At 52.1% G+C, this 21,933-nt stretch overlaps 1 protein-coding gene across 3 annotated transcripts in view; it reads right to left on the minus strand.

The window, feature by feature from the left end:
* Positions 1-726: 726 nt before the first annotated feature.
* Tmcc3 (transmembrane and coiled-coil domain family 3) overlaps positions 727-21,933 on the minus strand; it is a 225,943-nt gene continuing 204,736 nt past the window's right edge. Inside the window, exons 1-4 of one of the 3 annotated variants that reach the window (XM_005374479.2) lie at positions 17,491-17,616; positions 10,336-11,252; positions 8,619-8,754; positions 727-4,962 (exon numbers count right to left, since the gene is read on the minus strand). In XM_005374479.2, the coding sequence (XP_005374536.1) occupies positions 4,660-4,962; positions 8,619-8,754; positions 10,336-11,237 (1,341 nt within the window). In that variant the 5' untranslated portion in view covers positions 11,238-11,252; positions 17,491-17,616 and the 3' untranslated portion in view covers positions 727-4,659. Of the gene's footprint in view, positions 4,963-8,618; positions 8,755-10,335; positions 11,253-13,833; positions 13,857-17,490; positions 17,617-21,933 lie in introns of those variants that run through there. The other 2 variants (XM_005374476.2, XM_013518415.1) reach the window with 2 other exon arrangements.

The following is a 21,933-nucleotide window of genomic DNA, read 5'->3' on the forward strand; positions in this document are numbered from 1 at the left end:
CAATGGAGAAGACTGCTCAAAGGGGCCGGGGATCCAGCTCACTGGCATAAGCGCCTGCCTCGCAAGCGCAAGGTCATGAGTTTGATCCTCAGTACCGGGGAAAAAAAATAAAAAAGAGAAGACTGCTCAGGACATGCAGGTGCTGCGAGCAAAGGGCTGAAAAGGCAGATGACGACAGGCAAAGGCAGAGTCCTGAGCCCTCCACTCACTGCAACCTCCAGAAAAGCTCATGGGTCCGGCGGCTGATCACCTACAGAACAGGGATAGTGTGCCCGCCTGCCCAGACTGCTCAGCGCAGTTCACGCTCTATGAAAAGAAAGTGCTTTCTAATACTGGAAATGAGTTTCGAAATTGATTATGGGGAGGATGGACGGACAGACAGGAAGAGAGGATTCTTTGGGCAGGGCAACTCTGCTGTCTGATGCCGCAAGTCCTTTCAGGTACAACACCAGGGGTGAGCCCTCATGTAAACTGTGGACTCGGAGTGACTGAGGTGTCAGCGTGGCCCACCAAGGTCCCACGCTGCTGGGAAACCTCATGAGGGCAGCTATGTGTGGGCAGCAGACTTTCAACTATCTATTCAGTTTTGCTATAAACCTGAAACTGGTATAAAAAATAAAGTCTATTAAAACTTACTTCTCTCTCTCTCACACACACACACACACACACACTACTGAGATGGGTTCTGACAAATGTGAAAATTTAAGAAATTTTTAACACCAAAGCTAATATCAAGTGTTTATTTTATTTAAAAAAATAACGGCACCTGCTTTATATTCATTGACAACACCACCAGAGGGGAAAGCGCTATGGAGGAAGCACAGTTTGGGCTGACATGAAGCTATGTAGTATCTCACAGAAGAGAAACTCTGCAGCGGACATCACAATTCACACTCCAGTTCCTGCGTTCAGAGCTGCTATCGCCTAAACGCGTCTCCAACGCACAGCACATTTTTGGGGGAAACTTCTCTTAGGACAAACACAGCAGACATGCTTTAAATTAATTAAAACTGCGGAGCAGAAATCATTCCTGAAACAAGCAAGGTACACAGCTTCCGGCTCCTTATAGTCAGAGAATTATACCAACTTTGGGAGATGGTAGGTTAGTTCTGCTTTTTATCTTATAGGTTCCCAAGCTCCTGTTAACTATGGTTTTTTGTTAGCTTTGTATCCGCTTTTGAGGTAAATAAGCCAATCTCGTCCTTTTCAGTGGTTTATCTTTTTATACCCTTATACCCTAAGCAGAGCAAAGTCACGTGTAACCTTCTTGAAACAGTACTCTTCCGGATAAACCTTAAATTCTAAGTAACGCCTCAGAATTAAAGAAACATGCAAAACAGGTCGTGTAATCACACAAGTCTGTATCAGTAAGTGTATTTCAGCAGTTTCCCCAACCAATTCCACTGTATCTGGATTTAATACAAAAGTGCTTCCATTCAGTGCAGAATAATTTGGTGTTTAAAACCCAACCAAAAAGGACAAAAGTAATTAGTTGCCCGAGGGAAACTGTTCCCTCCCCATTATCGAACCTATAATTAAGCCTGATATGCGAGAGAAGTGGCAGGGCAATAAATACACAGAGGAGGGCAACATCTAAAGGGACACAAGCGACAGGGAGGGCTTGAACGCAGGAATGCGGATGGACTGAGGGTAGCACAGCTCTGGCTAAACCGGAAGGCGAAAAGGTTTGGGAGCCTGCTGCTTATCTTCAGGTCACAGGAATCAGAGGCAGAAACACTGACCCCACAGGCTGGAAGGCTGGGAAGGGGTCTGTGCGCCCCGCAAACCAGTGTGGAGTGCAGTGCGCTGCTGTTTTGTTGTGGGTCTGATTTTTTAAAATTCTTTCTTGGAGGGGGGAGTCTGTTCCGGTGTAATAATATTTAAAATATGAGCTGAACAAAACCCATAGAGGAGTGTTTTAAGCTTTCTAATCCTCACAGTATCATTATCCTGGCAACCGTAATACTGTCACCAGAAAATCCAGTGCATCTTAAATCATTCAGTAACGTTGGCCGGCTGACCAGGTGTGCGTCCGTCCAACCGGCTTTCATCTTTAGCTGTGTGCAATTTTTTTTTTTAACCAACCAAAGTTGGGGGAAAAAAAGAAAGATGACTTGACTTAAGAGGTAAATTAAATATCCAATTCCAGGATATGGCACAACTGTATCACTAGTTTTAACTGTATGTTAATAATATAAAATTTCATTCCACCTTCAGCATTGACAAGAACAAGCAGTAGGAGGTACAATCCCTAAGAGGAGAACAGTAACCCGCAGAATGAAAGTCCCCATGAAGTGTATCATCTTACTAAAAAGTTAAAAGCTTCATATGAACTTTCCACAAGACTCTAAAATAAATATTCCATTTAGGTTGACCATATCCAAGTGAAAACAAGGTTATCTGCACGTAAAGAGTCAACAGGTAAGAGGAAGTCATGGTCAGGAGGACTGGCTTAGGGTTCGGACCCTGGGATTTTGGAAGGAAGCCGCTTTGTAGCAGGTTCTGCAAGTAGAGTGGGTGGCGGGTGCTGCTTCCCCCTTCCTCCCTGATACTCTCATGGGGAGAAGACAGACTGATCTCATGGGGAGCAGACAGACTGACTGATCTCAGATCTGACAGGTGTCAATCAAAGCAGGGTTGCCAGGCTCCCAGGCCCTGTGTGGAGGCCTGTGACTTCTGCAGCACTTACCCTCAAGGGCTAGAACGCCCACCCACCCTCGCCAGACCTCAACACCCACCCCAGGCACAGGCAGTCCAAACTGGCCCTCGGAGGGCCCAGCAGACCCCAGCTTGGCTCGGGCACGTAAGTGATGGAGCTGAATGCCCACAGGAAGGGCACGCTGGCCTTTAACATCGGAAACGAGAGCAGCACCACTTTCTCCCTCCCTCAGACCTGGACCCCTGACCCGCCCCTGAGCCTTCGGGGTCACAGTGTGTCCAGTGAACTCTGGGGGCCATGGGAGACTCAAGGGGCAGAGGACACGGCCATGTGGGGGGGTTAGGGGCAGCAGCTCCCTTGTCCTTGGTTCCAAAATACTTTCTAACCACGATTTTCATGAAATGCTGCTTATTATTTTAAAAAGCTGAAGTCTGGAATTAGGGGTGATGTTTGTATGGTTTGTGAACTGACTGTAACTACTGAACTGTACACTGAAAAATGCTTGAGTTGTATGAATCTCACTCATACATGCTGGGCTTGTACTAAGTGCCCAACTCTTCCATTCTCTCACAGCACGGCACACTGTCACATTTCATTTCCCCAGGGGATTTCCCTAAGAAAGCTGTTTGCAAAATATTGCACTTAATTTCAAGCCAGGAGCCGCGGCGTCTCCTGGAGGAAAATGCACAGGAGCGCGTGCTTTACACCTTTGGCAAGTGGAGGCGGTGGGAGGAGGGCGATCAGCAGCTTCCGCAAAGTCCTCCTTTCTGTGACACGCACAGAGGACCCGACTCCAGGGAAAGTGACACAGAGCTGTGGGGGGCGACCCCCCAAATGCGCCGCACACACAAAAGCTTGACCCCCCTTCCCGTGGCAGCGCACTCAGCCCGAGGCCTGGGGACTTGTCCCGCGCAATCCAGAGAGACAGAGACAGACGGCACTCCCGGCACCAACCCCGGGCCTAATTCATTCCGCGCTTGCTGGCCTTCCACATCCCTCAGCGGAGCCTCTAGCTCCGCCCGGTGAGCCGTGCCTCTAATCTCATCCACCCAGGCAGCCAGACGCCTCTCCTCCGGCACCCCCGCCTCAGTTTATTATAAACCACGACCCCGCTGTCCCCCGCGAGCAGCACGGCTTCCATCTCCGCTCCTCACAGTGAAAGACATGAGGGAGTCGCGTCTGCAAAGGGGGTTTCATCACAGTCGAGGTTGGCCGCGACCCAAAGCTGGGGGCAGTTAGTGCTCACAGGACCCCGAATTAACAAGGCGACCCTGCGGGAGGTCTGTACAGGGGGCGAGGCATGTGCGAACCGGAAGGGTGAAGTCGAGGGTGTGGCTCCCCGGGCGTAAGGAGGAGGCCCCGCCCCTAAGTCCTAGTGTCTACACTTCCAGTGCAACCAAAGCTGTAACGCAGAGCCGGCGGAGGACAGGCGCACCAGAAGCTGTCCGAGCCCCGCGGCCACACACAGCTGACCACTGCGAACACCGGGTACACGACGAGACCTACGGCACCCGTGACCAGTGGGATCGACTCCGCGGAGATTTACACACTGCCACAGGCGACAGTCCAGGCCCGGGCCGCCCCACCCCTGAATCAAATCGCACGCTTGCTATTGGAAGGATTCAGGGAAAACGCAGACATTGGCAACTGTGAAGCGCAAGTGCGATCGGGACTTCAGGGACTGAAGGGGCTGGGGAGGCCCTTTTCCTTCTGGGCCTCCACAGGTGAGGGTTTACCGCGCCGGGCTCCCTGGGCGTCAGGTCTGATTAAGGCAGCGAGCAGTGTGGGGACGGCTCTGAAACAACTTCACGTTAGCCAAGTATGGCACTGCGCTGGCAACTGCTACTGAGTTAAGAGAACGGCAGCTATTTACACCACGCAGCCCCCGTCCTCACACCCTCCTGTCTGCACCACGGGCTCGGTGAGGAATTTGGTGGTATGCGCAGAGTTTTCTTGTAAAATCAAAACCCAAGGGAACGTGAAGGCAGGAAGCAGTGGCTTCATCTTGGTATGATTATCCTTTCGATGGCACACAGGATATGGTCCCAGTTTTTACAGAATATGGCGAGGAGAGTCACGGCGAAGAAGGTGCCGAGGATGTGGAAGCGGCTCTTCATCATGGGCGAGACGAACTTGGCGATGGTGGACACGCACACCAGGATGACGGTCATGAAGGCCAGGACCACGTTGATGCACTTGCCCAGCAGCACCTTGGCGTTCACGGTGTCCGTCTGCAGCGTCTGCTGCTCCTGCTGGTGGAGCTCCAGCTTGGAGATGCGCGTCTGGCAGGACTCCAGGGCCTCCTGCGGGCGAGAGGACAGCGGGGTCAGACGCTGCTGTGGCGCACGCTGCCCAGACGGGCAGAAGTCATCCTGTCGCGTCCCCCCACCCACCTCGGACCTGCCTGCCTGGGCAGCTTCCAGTCCCCACGCTCACAGTGACAGTGATGGACAGAGGCATAAGACGAGAATCGCAAGGCTCATTTTCCTGGTTTTCATGCATAGACTGTGCACGTGCATGTGACCGTCAAATACCATCAAGGAGGAATTACGCTTATGCTTCCTGGCTCCACCCCTATTTGTAATAAAGTGAAGGACACTGGCCCCTGACAAGGGCTGGGCTTGCCTTCTGCCACAGCGGAGGGCTCCACTTCCAGCGTGGCGTCACCGCCTCCCACCCACACCTGACCGCCCCAGCTTGCGGCTGCTGTGTCCACACGGGGCCAGCAGAGGGAGACGGGAGGGAAAGGGCAGTGCAGATGCTGGGGTGGCTCTGTCCTCGCTGCTCTTCGAATGCTGGGCTCCTCAGGCCACCTGCCAGCCACCGCCGAGTCCTGTGCCTGCGGAGGGTTCGCTTACTGAAAAGTGCTTACCCGAAGCACCCAGGGCACGGGGCCAAACGCACACTGGTGCAGCACCAGCCATGCCTACAGTCAGCCCCACTTCCTTGCTGCCTCCTGGCCTCAGGAAACAGCAGCAGCAGGGCCAGGGCCAGCCCTCCAGCCAGGCCGTACCCAGCTCCAATGCCGCAAGCCCAGGCCCGTCTCAATCCCTCTACCTCCTCCTCCTGTTCCCACTTCCATTGAAGTCACACAAATGCCCCTTTTGTGCCCCCCTCCATGAAGCATCATCTGCACAGCAACCCAACTGATCTGTCAAAGATGCACATTCAGGGTCACCCTCTGCAGCTTCCCTTAAGGCAATTTCTTACTCCCTCACAGGCCTCTGACCAAAGTTTTTTCCAAGCTTCAGAAAGATGCACAAACTCACCCCAGGACCTTTGCACACACAGTATAGTCTGCCTGAACCGTGTGCCTGCCCAGTTCCCACCTCTCTTCCCTTGTTGATCTCCCATTCATCTCTCAGGTCTCACCTGACTGCTACATCCCGAAGGAGGTCTCCCCTCAGTCTCCTTGCGGACCAGGAGACACGTAAGCTGCACGTGGACGGGGACTAGGTCTACCTTGCTGTCACTGCCCCCTCAAGCCCAGAGCCAGTGCTGGACTGCATGCTGGCGGGACAGGAAAGAGACTGGGTGCCAGCAACAGGATGCCAGAGAGAGAGAGAAGGCCCGCAGGTCACCAGCCCCGTCTAAGTCTGCTGTCAGTATAGTCACACAATTCAAACACAGCTCTGGGACAAGCATAACGGTTCTGACACTGACTTGCTTTTCTTCTGCTGAATACACTCTATGGGCCAGGGAACAGGGCTGTTACTATGGTAACTTGCAGCATGCTAGGCTACTGACCAAGGGGGCAGACTTCTCCCATCAACGCACTCTACAGCGGGGGCTTCTTGCAGCCCCAGGCGTGCACCCAGCAGTGACCCGGACCAGAGGCTTCCCCACTGGGGCCCAGGCACAGAGAAAGCGACAAGACAAAGGCAAAGACCTGCACCCCAGGCACATTCATTCATCTCTGATCAGGCCGCTGAATTACAGGTACAAAGGCACTCATCCTACTGCCTTGGAAATGCTGGCAAAGAGCGAGGAGACAGGAAATAAGGATGAACTTGAGCGAGGAGACAGGAAATAAGGATGAACTTGAGCAGGCCCGAAGGCAAAAAGCCCAAGGAGTGTCGTTACTCAGCAGTACAATAAAAAGAATGACCAGCATTCAGTTTTTGGCTGTTTAGTGTGTATCTAGCAAAGGCTTTGGTATTTAAATATACTATCCCATTTGATCCTTGCTATGGTTTGTGTCTGAATGTCCCCCCAAAGCCTCATGCAGTCACGGGGCAGGCTTCGAGAGTTTATGATTGATCCATGGTCCAACGCTGGGATTATGGGTGTGAGTGCTACGCCTGCCCTGGGGCGGGTGGTTTGCATACAGTGTAAGGGAGGGAAAGAGGCTGCTCGTGGATGCTCCTCCCTTTCGTTCTTGTAGCTTTTGCTGTTTTCCGCTGCCATGAACAGTTAGTTGCCCCGTGCCATGTGCCACCCTGCCTTTGGGCCAACCGAACATGGACTGAAACCTCCACAGACTGTGAGCTAAATAAACCTTTCCTTCCTTAATTTTGGGCATTAGGTGTTTTGTCTCAGAATGACAGGAAAGTAACCAAGACAGTCCTCCTGACCTGTTGAAGCGGAGCTCACTGACTTTTCCATTGTACGGACAGGGAAACCGAGGCGCAGAGCACCGGCTTATCTGGGGTGACACAGGGAGAGCAGCAAGGCCAGGATTCAAACCCCGTGAGAGAAAAGGTCTCTGCAGTTATTCACAGATGTTCTCCTCACAGTTCTGACCTAGTGCTAAAGCTGGAAAATACAGACACCGCTGAAACCGCGGCTCACACGCTGTGGGACAGTCGCTATCCGTGTTTCCGCCTTGCCCCTTGTAAAGCTGGGCTCGGACGGGCAGTCAGAGAGAGAGAAAACCACCACCGTCTACAGAGAAACTCCATACAGTGAAGCTGAGCATTAGCTGAAGAGTACATTTTTTTGTTTTATTTTTTTAAAGAAAGCAATCAAGAAGCCCAGGGTTGCTCCTAGACAGTGGTGGTATCACACCGGGAAATCCCGAATGGGCCTTTGTTTATGGGGGACCCTTCACCCCTTCCTTCCACCCACCTGACCCTGCCCACGCCTCAGCCCCGCCTTCTCCAGGACGTTCCCTCATGTCCAGTACTCCAGGGTGCTCTGCACGAGCTTGTCCAGGCCACCTCACCTCTCTGTGCCTCGGTCCCACAGCTGAGCAGTGCGGCTCATAACAGGAACGCCTTCAAGGGGTGCTGAGAGGGAAACGGGAACTAGAACAAAAGGAGGCACACCCCGTGCTCCGCTAGTGCCCGGCACACAGCCTGCGTGCGAACGCTTGAAATGGGCACAAACACAGACGCTATCCTTTCAGAGATGCAAGGCCTGCTTAGGACCACACAGCTCGAGCGTGGCACACCTGGGACTGAAGTCCAACGTTTACCACTGGCAGACGGACTGCCCCAGAGGTCACAGCTTGCTGAGCACCACACATCTGAATCTGCATGGCCCACAGAGTCTGTGGCTAGGCCCTTGTTTGGGTGCTTTGAGCCCTTTGGCCACTGGGCTACTTCTGACCTGGGCAGGAAGCTTCCTGAAGGCAGGATGTACCTTCTATTTTAAATTTATTATAATTCTGGTGGTGTTGGGCTTGGGGCAGATAATAAACATCTGTGTTTTTTTGTGTGTGGTTTTTTTTGGTGGTACCGGGAATCAAACTCACGACCTCATGTTTCCAAGGCAAGTGCTATGCCACTGAGCTATATCCCCAGCCCATATAAATATCTGGTAGAGGCAGAAAGCATACAGAGCACAGCTGCTTAGTACTGTCTGTAACATGAGCTAATGGAGTCAGTGGGGAGAAGACACGTTTGCGCAGACAAAACATTTTGTCCCTCATGCCAGAGTCCCTGAGTGCCCAAGGCCTGTCCTACACGTTAAAGTCTGCAAAGACCTGGTGTGGTGTTCGAGCCGGAGGGCACGGTACCTGGATGTCCCGAGACCGCTCGTAGGCCTGGTAGGCCACCTTCTCCTCGGCGCTGGCCAGCTCCTGCTTCAGGTTGGCTGTCTCGTGCTGGTGCAGGTCAGTGAGGTCGTGCAGCTGGTCTTCCAGGCGCTCGTACCTGGGCGGAGACAGGAGCCTGAGCTGAGCGTGCCAGGTCACAGACCCTCCCACTGAAGGGGAGCACAAGTCCTGCACGGTTCATCACCCACACCAGACCAGCGTCTGGGCCGGGGCGGGAAGGAGCGCAGGCCGGGGCCAGCTAGGAGACGGCTACCCGGGGCCCTGCTCAAGGCCGGGACCCCCTGCCTTGCCTCCCTTCACAGTTCCTGGGGCTTCTCGGGCTACGAAGGAAGAACAGCGCTGCCGGTGTCAGCTTCAGTCCGTTGCCAGTTCTGCCCCCGCTCGGTGTGCATACCGTACCATCCATGCTTTTTAACCTCGGGACTTAAGTGCCATGAAAAACTGAACTTACTACAAACTATACATGGGTCACCAGGTGGCATCTCCAAAGTCCAAATCTGAAGTACGAGAAATACAAAGATTCCCACTCCTCTGCCCTGCCCATCCCCCAGAGAAAAGGCTCTGCCTATTGTTTGAGACCCTACAATGTTTACTTTGAACAGGATGGATTGTTTGGGGAAGACGCCTTAGCCTGGAATGACTTTGATCACTCCCAGTCGTGGATGTTTTGTAGATCATGTGTTAGAATAATTTCATAAAAACAAAAATGTTGCTAAATATATAGAGAAGGGCATTTGTAACTTGGGATAAAATCCGCACTCAAAAAGGACTGTATCTGAAACTACCTGGCTGAAAGTAAGGTCAGCATCTCTGGGAAACGTCAGACTCAAGAACACTGTCCTTGTGTAATGAATCAGTCCCTTAAAAAACTTTCAGGGCTGGGGATGTAGCTCAGTAGTACAGCACTCGCCTGTTATGTGGGACACCCTGGGTTCCACGCCCAGTACCAAATAAAGATTAAGAATAGTTTCATAAAGCACATCTACTTTTTAAAATTAGCTAACATAATCCACCAGATTTGAATTTATACTTTGAATCTTACGATTACTTTTGAAAGTTTCTTACTAGGGTAAAAAGTGTAATGATAAAATACGGTACATAAGCTGGGTGCAGTGGTGCATGCCTGTAATCCCAGCATTCTGGAGGCTGAGGCAGGAGGACTGAAAATTCAAGCCCAGCATGGGCAACTGAGGGAGTTTGTAAGACCCTGCCTCAAAAAAAGAAAGAAAGGAGAAAGAAAGAGCAAAGAAAGTCCATAAAAATACATATACAAAGACTTCAAAACTGCCATACTAAATGAAGCCTACATTGTGATACAGTGAATTAGATTTTTACCTGATCACAATTATGGAGGGAAATAAAATACAGATCTCTGAATCAGCATAAGGAGACTGTAACAGAAGTCTAATGAACCAATAACTTTCTATGCACGTGAGTCACAGCCTGCCTAGTGAGGTTTTAGGAGACTTGGGTATATGATGTCTGTCTCTAGCTCTCCGCCACTCTAATAATTTAAGAAATTAGGGAGGTTGGAAAGCACCACTGCTCCCTAAATCCCCTTTGATCTACAGCTGTACTTAGTGCAGACACACTCCCTGCTGCGTCACGTTCTGGCACTCTCCAACTGCAGCTACCGTCTGCGCCTCTGCGAGAACTGCAACAGAACGCTGGCACGCACCTGTATCTCTCCTCCTGCAGGGTCTGGGAAATGAACCCGTATTCTCTCTTGAACTGCACCTTCAGCGCCTCGATGTCCTCCGCCAGCTGGACCTGGGTGTCCTTGATCTCTCGCAGCTCCTCCAGAATCACGGCCAGCTTCCCCTGGCTGTCCAGCGGACCGGTCCCGCCAGCCCCGAAGGACTGGTTCCCGTTGCTGTCGCCCGAGCCCGACGTGCCGCTGGAACACTCGTCATCGCTGCCGTACTTGGGTTTGTTCACAGTGGTGGCGCTGCCCCCGTAGGGCCTGGTGCTCGCCTCCGGTCTGAACTCCTCTAGAGAGTTCTTCAAGTGAGCGATGTTGTCGGCACTGCCAAACTTATTCCGGATCAAGTTGGCAAACTCTCTGGACTTGTTGAAAACGAACACGGGTGGGGTGAGGGAGACCCCGGGCATGCCCGACTTGCTGCTCTCCATGCCGTGGGGGGCGGTTCTCGACTTCGCGTGGGCATCTTTCAGAGAGTGCTGGGCATCCTTCAGGTTGTCTTTGGAGAGCTCCTTGGCACTGCGGGCGGCTCCGTTCTGCTCGATCTCCCGGAGCTTCCGGCGATACTGCTCGAGCTTCTTCTGCAGCTGGAGGATGGAGTGCGCTGACTTCTGGTTCTTCTTCTCAAACACCTGCTTGATGCGCCCGGCCTGCTGCTTGTCCGCACTGCTGACGAGTTTCAGGTACTCAGCCACATTCCCATCTCGGGAGGTCTGCTCTATTTTTATCTGCTCTGTCACCTTCAAAATCTTCTGTCTCAGGCTGTCTGCGGTGAGCCTGACCTTGTGGAAGTCCAGGACGCCATCTGGTACATCGAAGTTGAGGTTGGTGTCCGAGCCTCCTCGGCGGATGCTCAGGGGCAGGCTTAAGGTATTCATGTCATGACGTTCGACCTGAAAGGGACCGGGAAGAAGCACTTAACATCGGGCGCCGAAGACACAACCACTGTGACCGAGTCTGTGCAGGTGTAACACACACGCTTTAAGTTCCAGATTTTCAAACCTGGAGTTCCAGAGGAAAAACGCTCCCTGTGTGCCTCTCAAGCTGGAGACAGGACAACTCCTTCCTGCAACTCTATTACACATTCATCGGATGCGAGACGTGAATCTCCAGGGTATGTGATCGGTTGTCTGATCACACACTTAACTATCGTCTGCCAGGGTAGGAAATGCAGACTGGACTGAGGTCACCGGTCAGCCCCGGCTCTCCAAAGTGAGCTGCCCCATTATGGGAAACACACCTAATCCAGAACTCCTTCATTCAACAAGAGGATGGAAGAAAAGAACAAAGAAAGGAAGTTCCAGCAGGCATACCCATCAACCCGGAAAGATTATTTTCATAACGGAATCATTAAACAGATGCGGCACAGGATTAATTTTAAGAGCTGAGTAACACAACAATGGTGTCTGGACACGGAGACAACTCAAACCACAACTGCAGTGATTTTAAAAAGAAAAGGCAAGCAATGATAATAATACGACCACATGAAACAGCTTTCTCAGCCACGGGCCGAGGCAGCGTGGAGCAGGGCAGGGCCTGAGAGGAAGGCGCCAGCGGACCCTGTGCCAGGACTCTTACCGTGGCAGGCGAAGAAGGTGCTGTATCTATAAACACAGAGCTACCCAAGGCTAAAGAGCCGAGGTCTGAATCCACGACACCCGCACCTACTCCTCCCGCCACATCAGCATGCTCTGTTCTTCGGGTCTCTGCAGCGCTTGGACACAATTGCCCAAAATGGTTCACAGGACCTCAACTGAAGCACTGCGGATGTCAGGGTCACAGCCCTTTGATCAGAATGCCTGATAGAGGGTCTCCACAGCAACTGAACAGGAGGCAAGAAAATATCCAGTACACATTACCTGATTTTTAAAGAGATGCACAGGCTGACAGTAAAACGTTAGCAACGGATTAACTCAAATGGACCGCAGTGTTTGAGTGACCCACTTCCAACAACAAGTGTTAACACTCCGGCACACGATAAATCCTGCCCGACGCCCTATCCCACGGAAGGGAGTCCAAATAACAAAGCAGGACATGACCCCGGGTCCCTGGGTCAGGCCTCCTCTACGACTTACAGAAATTATGTCTTGGCCCTCTTCCCACACACAATCTGCCAGGAATGAGAGACACTGGCTGCTCTATCTGGCAGGAGAGCATCACCCAAGAAGCTGGAAGAAAATAAATGCCCAATCACCGTAAGGCTAGAAAACAGGACGCAGGGAAACAGGGTTGAGGAACTGGGACTTCGCTTGGTCCCAAGGTGGGACTTAGGGTTGGGGTGAAGAAGGCGCAGGGTCCTCCTCGGGTCCATGAAGCTCGAGAAGGCTGGGCGCCTGTGGCTCATTCGTGGGCCCAGCACAGACTGCGGGAACACAGAAAGTATTACCTGGTGCACGCAGGATACTTAATGGTAACTGTACAATCAGTGAGGCTGGAAATTGCTTTTACCGGCGATATCAGATCTGACCGCGCTATTCAGAAGCTTCCTTTAGCTCCCAAATGAAGTAGCAGCACTGTAAAGCTGGGGCTCACTCTCAGGCCTCACTTGCAGCCAAAGGGTGCCACGTACCTGAAGCGGACCAAACAATCCAACGTCCCACAGTGAGCGTCTCCTCACAGGAATTACACTTGGGATGCCGGCCTCCACACAAACCCTACACACTCTTTGACACCCACATCAAATGTCCCCTCTCCCAAGAAGCTCTTCCTCGTTCCAGCGAATCCTGCTTCTCCTTCCTCCCTGTTGCTCTGTGCTTTTCTGTGGCACCACCTGCCACCTCCTTTCCTCCAGCATCTGAGTACCCGACCCCCCCCACTGGGTGACATGGGAGAGATGGTGTCACAGCTGTACCCCACAGTGGTGCCAACACTTCCCTGGTTCACAGGAGGGTGTTGACAAATGTCTGATGAACCTCAGTGACATCACTCTTTATTCCAAGGAGTCCACCCTGAAGTCATTTCAGATGCATAATAACAAAATCAAAAAATGACCTCGGGAGTTCTGCCTGAAATAGCCCAAGTGAAGAAGTCTCCCTAGGACCTAGATAATGAAAAAATGCTGCATCATTTCTTTGTTTTGAGGGGGCGGGGTTGAGACAGGGTCTTACTATGTAGCCCAGGCTGGCTTTGAACTTACAGTGATCCTCCTGCCTCAGCCTCCTGAGTGCTGTGATTACAGGCATATGCCACCACACACGGCTGCATAATTTCAAATGAATTCAACCAAACTGAGATTTTCCTGAGCACTAATGTGTAACAAATTATATAGATGTAAGTAATAAGCACATCTAAACTTGAAGTATACTCAGAAAAAAGGACATGTAAGCAAGTATAAAATGGAAGGAATTGTTACACACTGAATACACCCAGTTAAAGAAACCGTAGCTCCCCGTGGTCCCTTTTAAACACAGCTCCATCACCCCACCACCTCCAGGGCCACTGAGACCCTGCTTCCACCCTGCGCCTTAACTCTACCTGCCGTACACAGCTCCTGTCAGTGTTCACTCAGCCTTGAGTTCCAGAGGCGCTTGTTCCTGTCCAGCAGCCACAGATGAGATTAAGTTATAAACAACACCCGACATTCTCCGTTGAGAATTCCCCTCTACGTTTGAAGAGAGCAAGGTGTTTTATGCCTTCCCCACCACACTCGGCAATAAGCACCACTGCACCCGCCAGCGGTCACACACCAGGGCCTCGCTCCTCCGCCTCACTGCACAGCCTTAACCACGCCGCGTGGCCCCGAGAGTCCGGGGCGAGCGACAGCGGCAGTTAGAGCCCCACATCAATCTCGCCGCCTGTCAGCAGTCTCAGGGAAAGGCGTCCGGTGAGGTCTAAGGCCGGAACTATTTGGGGCTGCTCCTTTCAACCTCTGACAGGGTGCGTGCTGCGTGGATAATTGAGAGCCAGCTATAAATACTGCTGAGTGCCAATAAATCCCACGAGCAAAATGAAGTCCACGTCTGCACTAGGAGAGCTGAGAGAGTCCTGCGTGTCTCGCTTCACACAGACTTGGCGCTGACCTGACTCCTGCGCTGGACAGGAGAGGCCGGTTTTCGGGTTGGGCGTGGGAAGGGGACCGAGGCTCACGATCACCAGGTGTCCTCACGGTGGCCTGGGACCGTGAGGCCCAGGAGATGTGCGCACTGGGGCACTGGCATTTCCAAGTCACACATCCGCAGGCTTTTGCGTCCTCATCCGTAGACTACGGAGACGGACCCGACAATCCGGAACGAATGCTGTACAATGCTGGGAAATGTTAACCCGAGCTCTTCGACTGCGAGGTGGTACTGCAGCGCAGTCCAGACCGCGGTTCTCGGGAGACAGGCTGCTTTGGCCTCCACCCTGGGGCCACCCTTCCCAGCTGTTTTCTCTGCGCCCTACTTTGCTCTTCTGCAAATGGACATCACGATTCTCCCAGAGTCCTTGTGTGGGACAAAGGAGACCGTGCCTGGGAAGTGCGGCGAGGCTCCTGGCACACAGAATGGCTTCAGTAAATGTTTGCTATTGTTAGATGAATTTCATTTAAAAATGTACCTGAGTGTATCAAAGGAAAACAACCTGCGGAGTGTTAACAATGGTTATTCTTGCACCCTGAGGTTGTAAAAGGTCATTCTTTTTTTACCATGCTTTTGTGTTTACCAATTTAAAAAAAGTAAAGAAAATGTATTACTGTTTTGGCAGGAAAGACTTATTTTTTTTCTTTAAAAGGACACCACCCCTGCCTTCCAGAATCCCCCTGGATGAAAGACAGATCACCAACACCCTGGCAAATAGCCTTCCTGATGGTGTTTTCCTTTCGGGAGCAGAGACGTTTCCGTCACCTCAGTGTTCTGGGACAAAGGCTGAGGAAAAGTCCAAGTCCTGGACAGACGTCAGAACCGACCCCAGGCACCTCTGCAGCGAACCACACAGGCGTGAGCCGTGCTGCTCAGGACACATGCAGACTCCCAAGGGACCATCCCAGCACACTGTGGCGTGGCCTTCCAGCCCCAGGGAAACGCGCAGAAAGGGCAGAGACCAAAGCAGAGACACAGCACCAAAACCCCCCGGGCCACACGGCTGGAGAGGCACAGGGGGCTCGCCCCTGGGGGCTCTGCAGTGGCTTGGGTGTGGCCTGTCCACTCAAGGTTGGAGGCTGCACCGAGGTCGTGGACCCTTTAAGAGGTGGGGCCTAGGGGAGCTTCCTGGGGTTCGGCCCCCAGGGTGGGATTGGTGCTGGTCTCACAGGAGCAGATCAGTTTCCTCAAGAGCGGGCTGTGTGAGGCACACAGGCCCCCCACACTCTCGGCCCCTCTGCACACAGCGAGCAGGTTCCCTTCGGCTTCTCCACCATGCTATTTGGTCCCTCCAGGCCCTCGAATCGTGAGACAAATAAAACTCTTTATGAATTACTGGGCCTCAGGTATTTTGTGACAGCAACAGAAAAGGGACGAAGATGCCCGATGGGCATGGGCTGAGGCTCTGGGGGCTCTGAGATGCCAGGGCGATGGCAGAGACCACAGCCACCTGCTTGGTCCTGAGGCCGTGGGATGAACCTGGGCCTAGAGGAAGGAGGCCGGAGCTCGACACAGAACAAGGCGTGGGTCCTTCTCAGGCTGCCGGCTCCGGGCCGCAGGTATTTCAGACCCGGGGGGACTCACACACGGGCCCCGCGAGCTGGACCTCGTCACAATCACTGACACCTTTTCCCAGTCCTCTCCACCATCTGCATCACTGGATGGCTCCCAACACGTGGAGGACGATCTGCTCGAAGCCCCGGAGGAAGAACGTCACATTAGTGACAGGTGCAGCATCTAACTACTCTCTGCGGTAGGCACTACATTAGGACTGTTTCACAAAGGAGAAAAGGAGGCACAGAGAAGTTAGGTAAACAGCCCAGGAAAACAGCTAGTAGAGGGTGGAGCCAGGATGGAAATCTCAGGCGTCCTTTCCAGAGCCGGGCTCCCTCACAAGACTGAGTGCTTTACGAGAGGCAGGCAGTGCTGAGCATTTCTCACGCAGCCCTCTTCTGTGAGAACAGCGAGGCTTGGCAAGGACAGCTGTGCTTTCTGAAGCCCATGGGTACTTTGCAGTTGAGCTGGAACTCAACTCGGATTCGTGCAACATGCAAGACTGACCATGTGAAAAACCATTACGCAGTGTCCCTAAGCGGCCACCTGGGCCTGTGTGGGCGCGGTGGGCCTGCTTTAAGGGACTCGCCTCAAGAAACCGTGCCTCAGGCTGCCCAGCGCACATCACCTCTGCCGTGCCCGACCCAGAGCCCAGTGTCACCTCCCACAGCCACCCCATCTCAGGCTTCGCAGGGTTCACAAAGGCCACTGTTCTTGAGCTGAACGCTGGTTTGGGCCAAATGATTTTATGAGGATACAAAGCTGCTTGGTTTAAGAGGGCGGAACAGTTACCATCTCTGAGAAGGACAGCGAGGCAGAAGCAGAAGGTAGAAACAGGAGACGGTAAGGGGCCTCAGGAGAAGGGCGTGTGAAAGCGCGGCTCTGGTGCTGGGGGACAGGCCCCCACAGCGTGCCCTGACTGTGCTGGGCCAGGGGCTGGGGAGGCGTGCTGCGTCCGCTCCCCCAGGCGAACAGAGGCCTCGATCACCTCTCCCTGGGCCGAGACGCCAGGCTGCACCTGTCCCTCTTGCTTTCCCGTCACACCCTTGTGAAGGGACCAGCCGGGCAGTGGACGTGGGCCCTGGGGAGGCTCAGCAAACCTCTGCAACCAGCACCCAGCCCTGGGTCTCCTGCGGATGGAGCCACCGCGTAGTGGAAAGGAACCCTGAAGCCCGAGGAACCCCTCCTGTCACCTGCTAATCGAGACATCAGCGCACCCTCGAGGACACTGCCCCGTCGGCATTCTCGGAGGAAGCAGGCCGGGCTGCCCCCCGCCATGGGAAAGACGCAATCTCCAGGATCTTCACGTGGCGTCCAGAGGACATTTTATCAGTAAGGTGCCCTGGTCAGTCGTTTGCTCTCATCCATCTAGATGAGGAACATTTCCTCCGAGGGCCCAGGGCAGACGGCGGCACAGGCTGAACTGAGTCAGCGCACTCGGGCAGTGACTGCGTCTGTGGTCCTCCCCCACCCCACCGAGGTTCCACCCCGGCACCCCCATCCTCCTCTGGGCATCACTCACAGTGGAAACCCGGGAGCAGCCACAGCGCACTTCCTCACTGCAGATCAAGTGAAAGCTGCTGCTCTGAAGTTCAGGGTCACTCCGGACCAGGGCTGGACAGCGCGATCCTTCAACAGCCCGGTCATCCTTTCTCAGCGAATCCACAGTGTGAGGGATGAGCCGTGTTTAAGGTTCGCAAAAACACATTCCTCAAGCATCCTGGAGCGCCGACAAACACTTGATACTGTCATTAGACACAACTACCTTCTCATTAAGGCTCTACCACTTGACAATGGTGATCTGTTTGGAGTTATGGGTGCTGGAAAATATGTATTTCTTTCAAATAGCTTGTAATTCACACTCTCCCAATTAAGATAAGCTAATCCCACGTGAAATTTTAGGACCTGGTGAAGATTTACTACGATATATTAAATCGAAGGGGGAAAGGTTAGATTTAAAAAGATCAGCCCTCGAAGGGTCGCCAGGGAAGGCTTTGGTAATGAAAACGAACCTCCCTCCCTCCTCCCGTGCTTGGGAGCTCCTCTCCAAGGTGACACGCAGGGCCCAGTGCTAACACCGGCTCCTCCAGGAGTCCTCGCCCGCCTGGGACCCACAGCTTCTTCCGGGCTTCGCTCCCAACCTGCACAGTACCCTTTCCAGGGGTCACTGTGCTAGGGGTGGGAAATACCTGTGCAGCCTCTGCTGCTCTATTTAGAAGCCTCCTTAGAGAGACCCTGTGAGAAGCCACCTGTGTGCGCCACGCTGCTTCCTCCAGGGACCTCAGCGCCTGTGGAATGAATCAGAGGCTGACAAACAGCCAACTGGGGCAGCCAGTTGTCCCTGTTTACATTCGCTCAGCTGTGGTGGAGAGATCAGGAAGCACCCATAGCTGTGGCCGTGCCAGACGGATTTCACAACAGCCCGGCCTGGGAACGGCGTGTGGCTTCTGCAAGGTCAGATACCCTGAGAACTGGGGCGCTGCATGGCTCTCCTCTAGGCCAAGCAGAATACAAGGGTTCAGTTACTGAGTGATTCGTATTACGATCCACAAAAGGTGCATGCTGGGAATCCCAGTGTTACCAACAGCTGAGTTAGGTAGAAATGTTGTAGGCAGTCAGACAGGCCAGACCCTCAAAGCAGCCAGCGCAGAAGATCGGATACACTGCAACTGTGGGAGACATACCCATTCACTGAGGGCCAGACCGCAAGACAAAAGACGAAATAAATGCTCCCACATACTTCCCCTAAGGATAAGCAACAGTGACTAAATTCTAAATAGGTATCAATCACGTTGGGAAAGCCAGGAAGAGCTACTGACCCACTCTGTCCAGAAAAAGCCCCTGTTCTGTTCCACGCCCTCTTGCTACGTGACTCGCTTTCCCACTTGACCTCCATTTAATCAATATTAGTTCAGCAATTATGCTCGTAATCTTTTTGGCCGACCATAGTTTTGTCCCACCTCATGCCCACCTGTGATTTCCCATTTCTCCCCAGCTTGGACCCGCCTCACCTTGTGGTTTTGCTCTATAAAAATCCTCTGAAAAGGCAGGGTCCTCGGAAACCCACTCCAGACCCCCTCCGTCTCTCTGACAGAAGGTTTCTTCCCCCAATAAATAGATTCTGCTCTTAACCTCCGTTGTTCCTAGAATTCATTCTTTGATTTTAGAGAACACAAACTCGTACCAGACATGTAGCAGGTTGGGAGTTTCTTTCCCCTATATCACCAGCACTCTGGGAGGCTGAGACAGGAAAATCACAGGTTTGCGCTCAGCCTGGCAACCCAAAGAACTGAAGAACCAAAACCTGGCCCAAAAAAAAACCAAAAAGGGTGCAAGGTGGCTGGGGCACGTAACTCAGCGATAAAGTCTGGACCTCAACACCCCACCCCGCCCCAAATAAAGAGCCACAAAGAACACTACGCAGGTGTGATTCCTTCCTTCATACTCGAAGGGACATTTCTTCCGCAGGTACATCCATCATTACTGCCGAGAGCTCATGAGTACACACATATGTTCTACTTCAATCCATTACCTGTGAGTGGCACACAGAAACAATCACGTATTACATTAACTGAAAAATTCTGCCTACCTCACCAGCGAGATGATCAAATGCTGCACCGGCAGGAATGAACCCGGAGTCTGCAGTGTTAAGTGAGATAAGCCAGGCCCAGCGGACGGCTCCACACCTCTGTGCAGCTCCAAACTCTAAGCTGAGCTCACAGAACCAGACACCAGGACGGTGCCTACCAGAAGCTGCGGAGGGGAGGCGGGGAGGGCTGTTCAACAGGTAAAATGTCACAGCCAGATGGGAGGACTATGCTTTGGTGCTCTATTACACAGAGGGTGATCATAATCAGCAAACTGTACCCCGTAATTAAAAATAGCTGGAAGAGAAGATTATGAATGTAATCATCACAAAGAAATGATAAATGCTTCAGATGATGGATAATCTAGGTATTTCTGATCATTACATAATATATAAATGTTCCAAAACATCACACTGTAGACCCCAAAGATGTATAGTTATTATCTGTCAATGGAAACTATTACCACATGTAGTTTCCTGTCGCTTAGGAAATCATTATTTAACAGACTGTGAACTCAAAAATGTAGGTGGTTCCCTTTCCTTCTAAGTATAAGAAGCCAATAACTTATCTAAAGGAAAAGGCATGCCTGCAGAAGGCCCAACTGAAAGAGGAGAGCGATTTGGGTAACAGAACTCAAATGTATTAAAAATAAAGAAAACCACCATCATGAAGGATGTATAAGCATCTAGTAACTTTCTAAGTGATTCTCATACATTATTTTACCTTCCAAGAAGCGAGATCAGAATTATTATTCCCATTTCACAGATGGGAATTGTTAAAAGACTTGCCTGGAATTATCTCACTACTACGTGCTAGATCTGTAATTGCAAACCAGGTCTCCCTGGCTTCCAAATCTCCTACCTCCTGCCAAGAGCCTACTGTAAATGCCAAACCGCTGATTAGACACAAACACGTTTCTCAAGGCCCTTACAACCCCACACATTTTCTTTGTTTAAATAACTGTGTTACCATTCTAAGGGTGAAAAGTATGTGTGATGGGGAAACCTCAGTCCTCGGTGCCACGAGCCAATTACTGCAGACATTTTCAATTTGACTTCAGTAAGGAACAAAGAAAAAACAGCTTAGGTCCCAAGATATTGTGCATAATGAAAAACGGAGGGTGCTTCTGTTTTAACCACTAGCAGTATCCTCAACACCAGGTTGTACATCAACTCCCTCTCCTGGCTGGAGCCCTGGCAGGTTCCAGCCCTTAAACACTCTGATGTCAAGGTGCAGATGAGAGGGGACTTCCTTCCCCCACAGTCACGGCAGACTCAAGGCACACAGAGCCATATCTGAGGTGGACAGGCGGCTCCAGGAACATATCACTCTATGATCTGGGAGAAGAGAAACCACATAGAAACAAAAGGAAGTGCGGATTGTGATTTTTAAGATAAACACTATTTCATGACCCATCTTGGAACCCATCTCTATTTGGGTTGACTGCATTTCCAAAACACAGGGAACAGCCTGCCAGGGCAGCTCACACACTCACAGAAGCTGGGCGGCTCAGACTTCTTGGGATTCCCCAGCCACAGGTCCTCAACGGAGGTCAGCTACCAGGCAGCGGTGGGACTTAGAAGCTGGGGCACACTCCTCAGGGCCAGGCTGCCTGGGTTTGGAGGCCAGCTCGGCCACGTTCAGAGCATCACCTGGGCTGAGTCACTTCCTCACCTGCAAAATGAGGGCAGCGGTGATGTGCACCATGGGGCGAGTGGGAGGGGATGTGAAGCACTGTTCGCGAACTGCTCAGGACTGGCCCCTGTACGGAGTAAGTACGGTACACACTGGCTGGCACTTCGCAGATCTAACGTGCCCGAAGAGGTGGGACCCCCGGACGGTCCAGAGCCACGGTCCCACCACTCATGGAACCTGCCGTGTATACATCTCACCGCCGAAAGAGGGGTGGACAAGGACAAACAGGTCTCAAACCTGCACCGGGTCTCTTAAGCATGGGTCCCAGTGCACCTGAACATAAAGGTAATTTTTAAAAGATGCTCCCACACCTACAAGTCTAAGCCCGTGTTTTACAGAGACTGATTTCATTTTGAGTAATTTAATCTCACTTTTACAAAGATACTTAAATACTACTTTTTAAACTCTCAGTATCTGACCTTTGAGGCTGTTTTTTCACAAGAACCACTAGTCTTCTATGTAAAAAAGACTATTTTCCATGGTCTTCCATTTTTAGTAAATCTGAGATTCTGAACGATGCTTTCCACTTCCAAATCTTTAAGCAAAACAAAGGAAAACTGCACCGCAAAGCTTACCTAGTCATCACAACTTTACTTCCCCTGAAAGGCTTCCTCAACCTATTTCCTGAGAGGACCAATAGCACGGCCTGGGAGACGGTATAGACACCATGTGCGGTTTCTGGA

This window comes from Chinchilla lanigera, unplaced genomic scaffold, assembly GCF_000276665.1.
Source record: "Chinchilla lanigera isolate Chin_1 unplaced genomic scaffold, ChiLan1.0 scaffold00004, whole genome shotgun sequence".
Taxonomy (NCBI): Eukaryota; Metazoa; Chordata; class Mammalia; order Rodentia; family Chinchillidae; genus Chinchilla; species Chinchilla lanigera.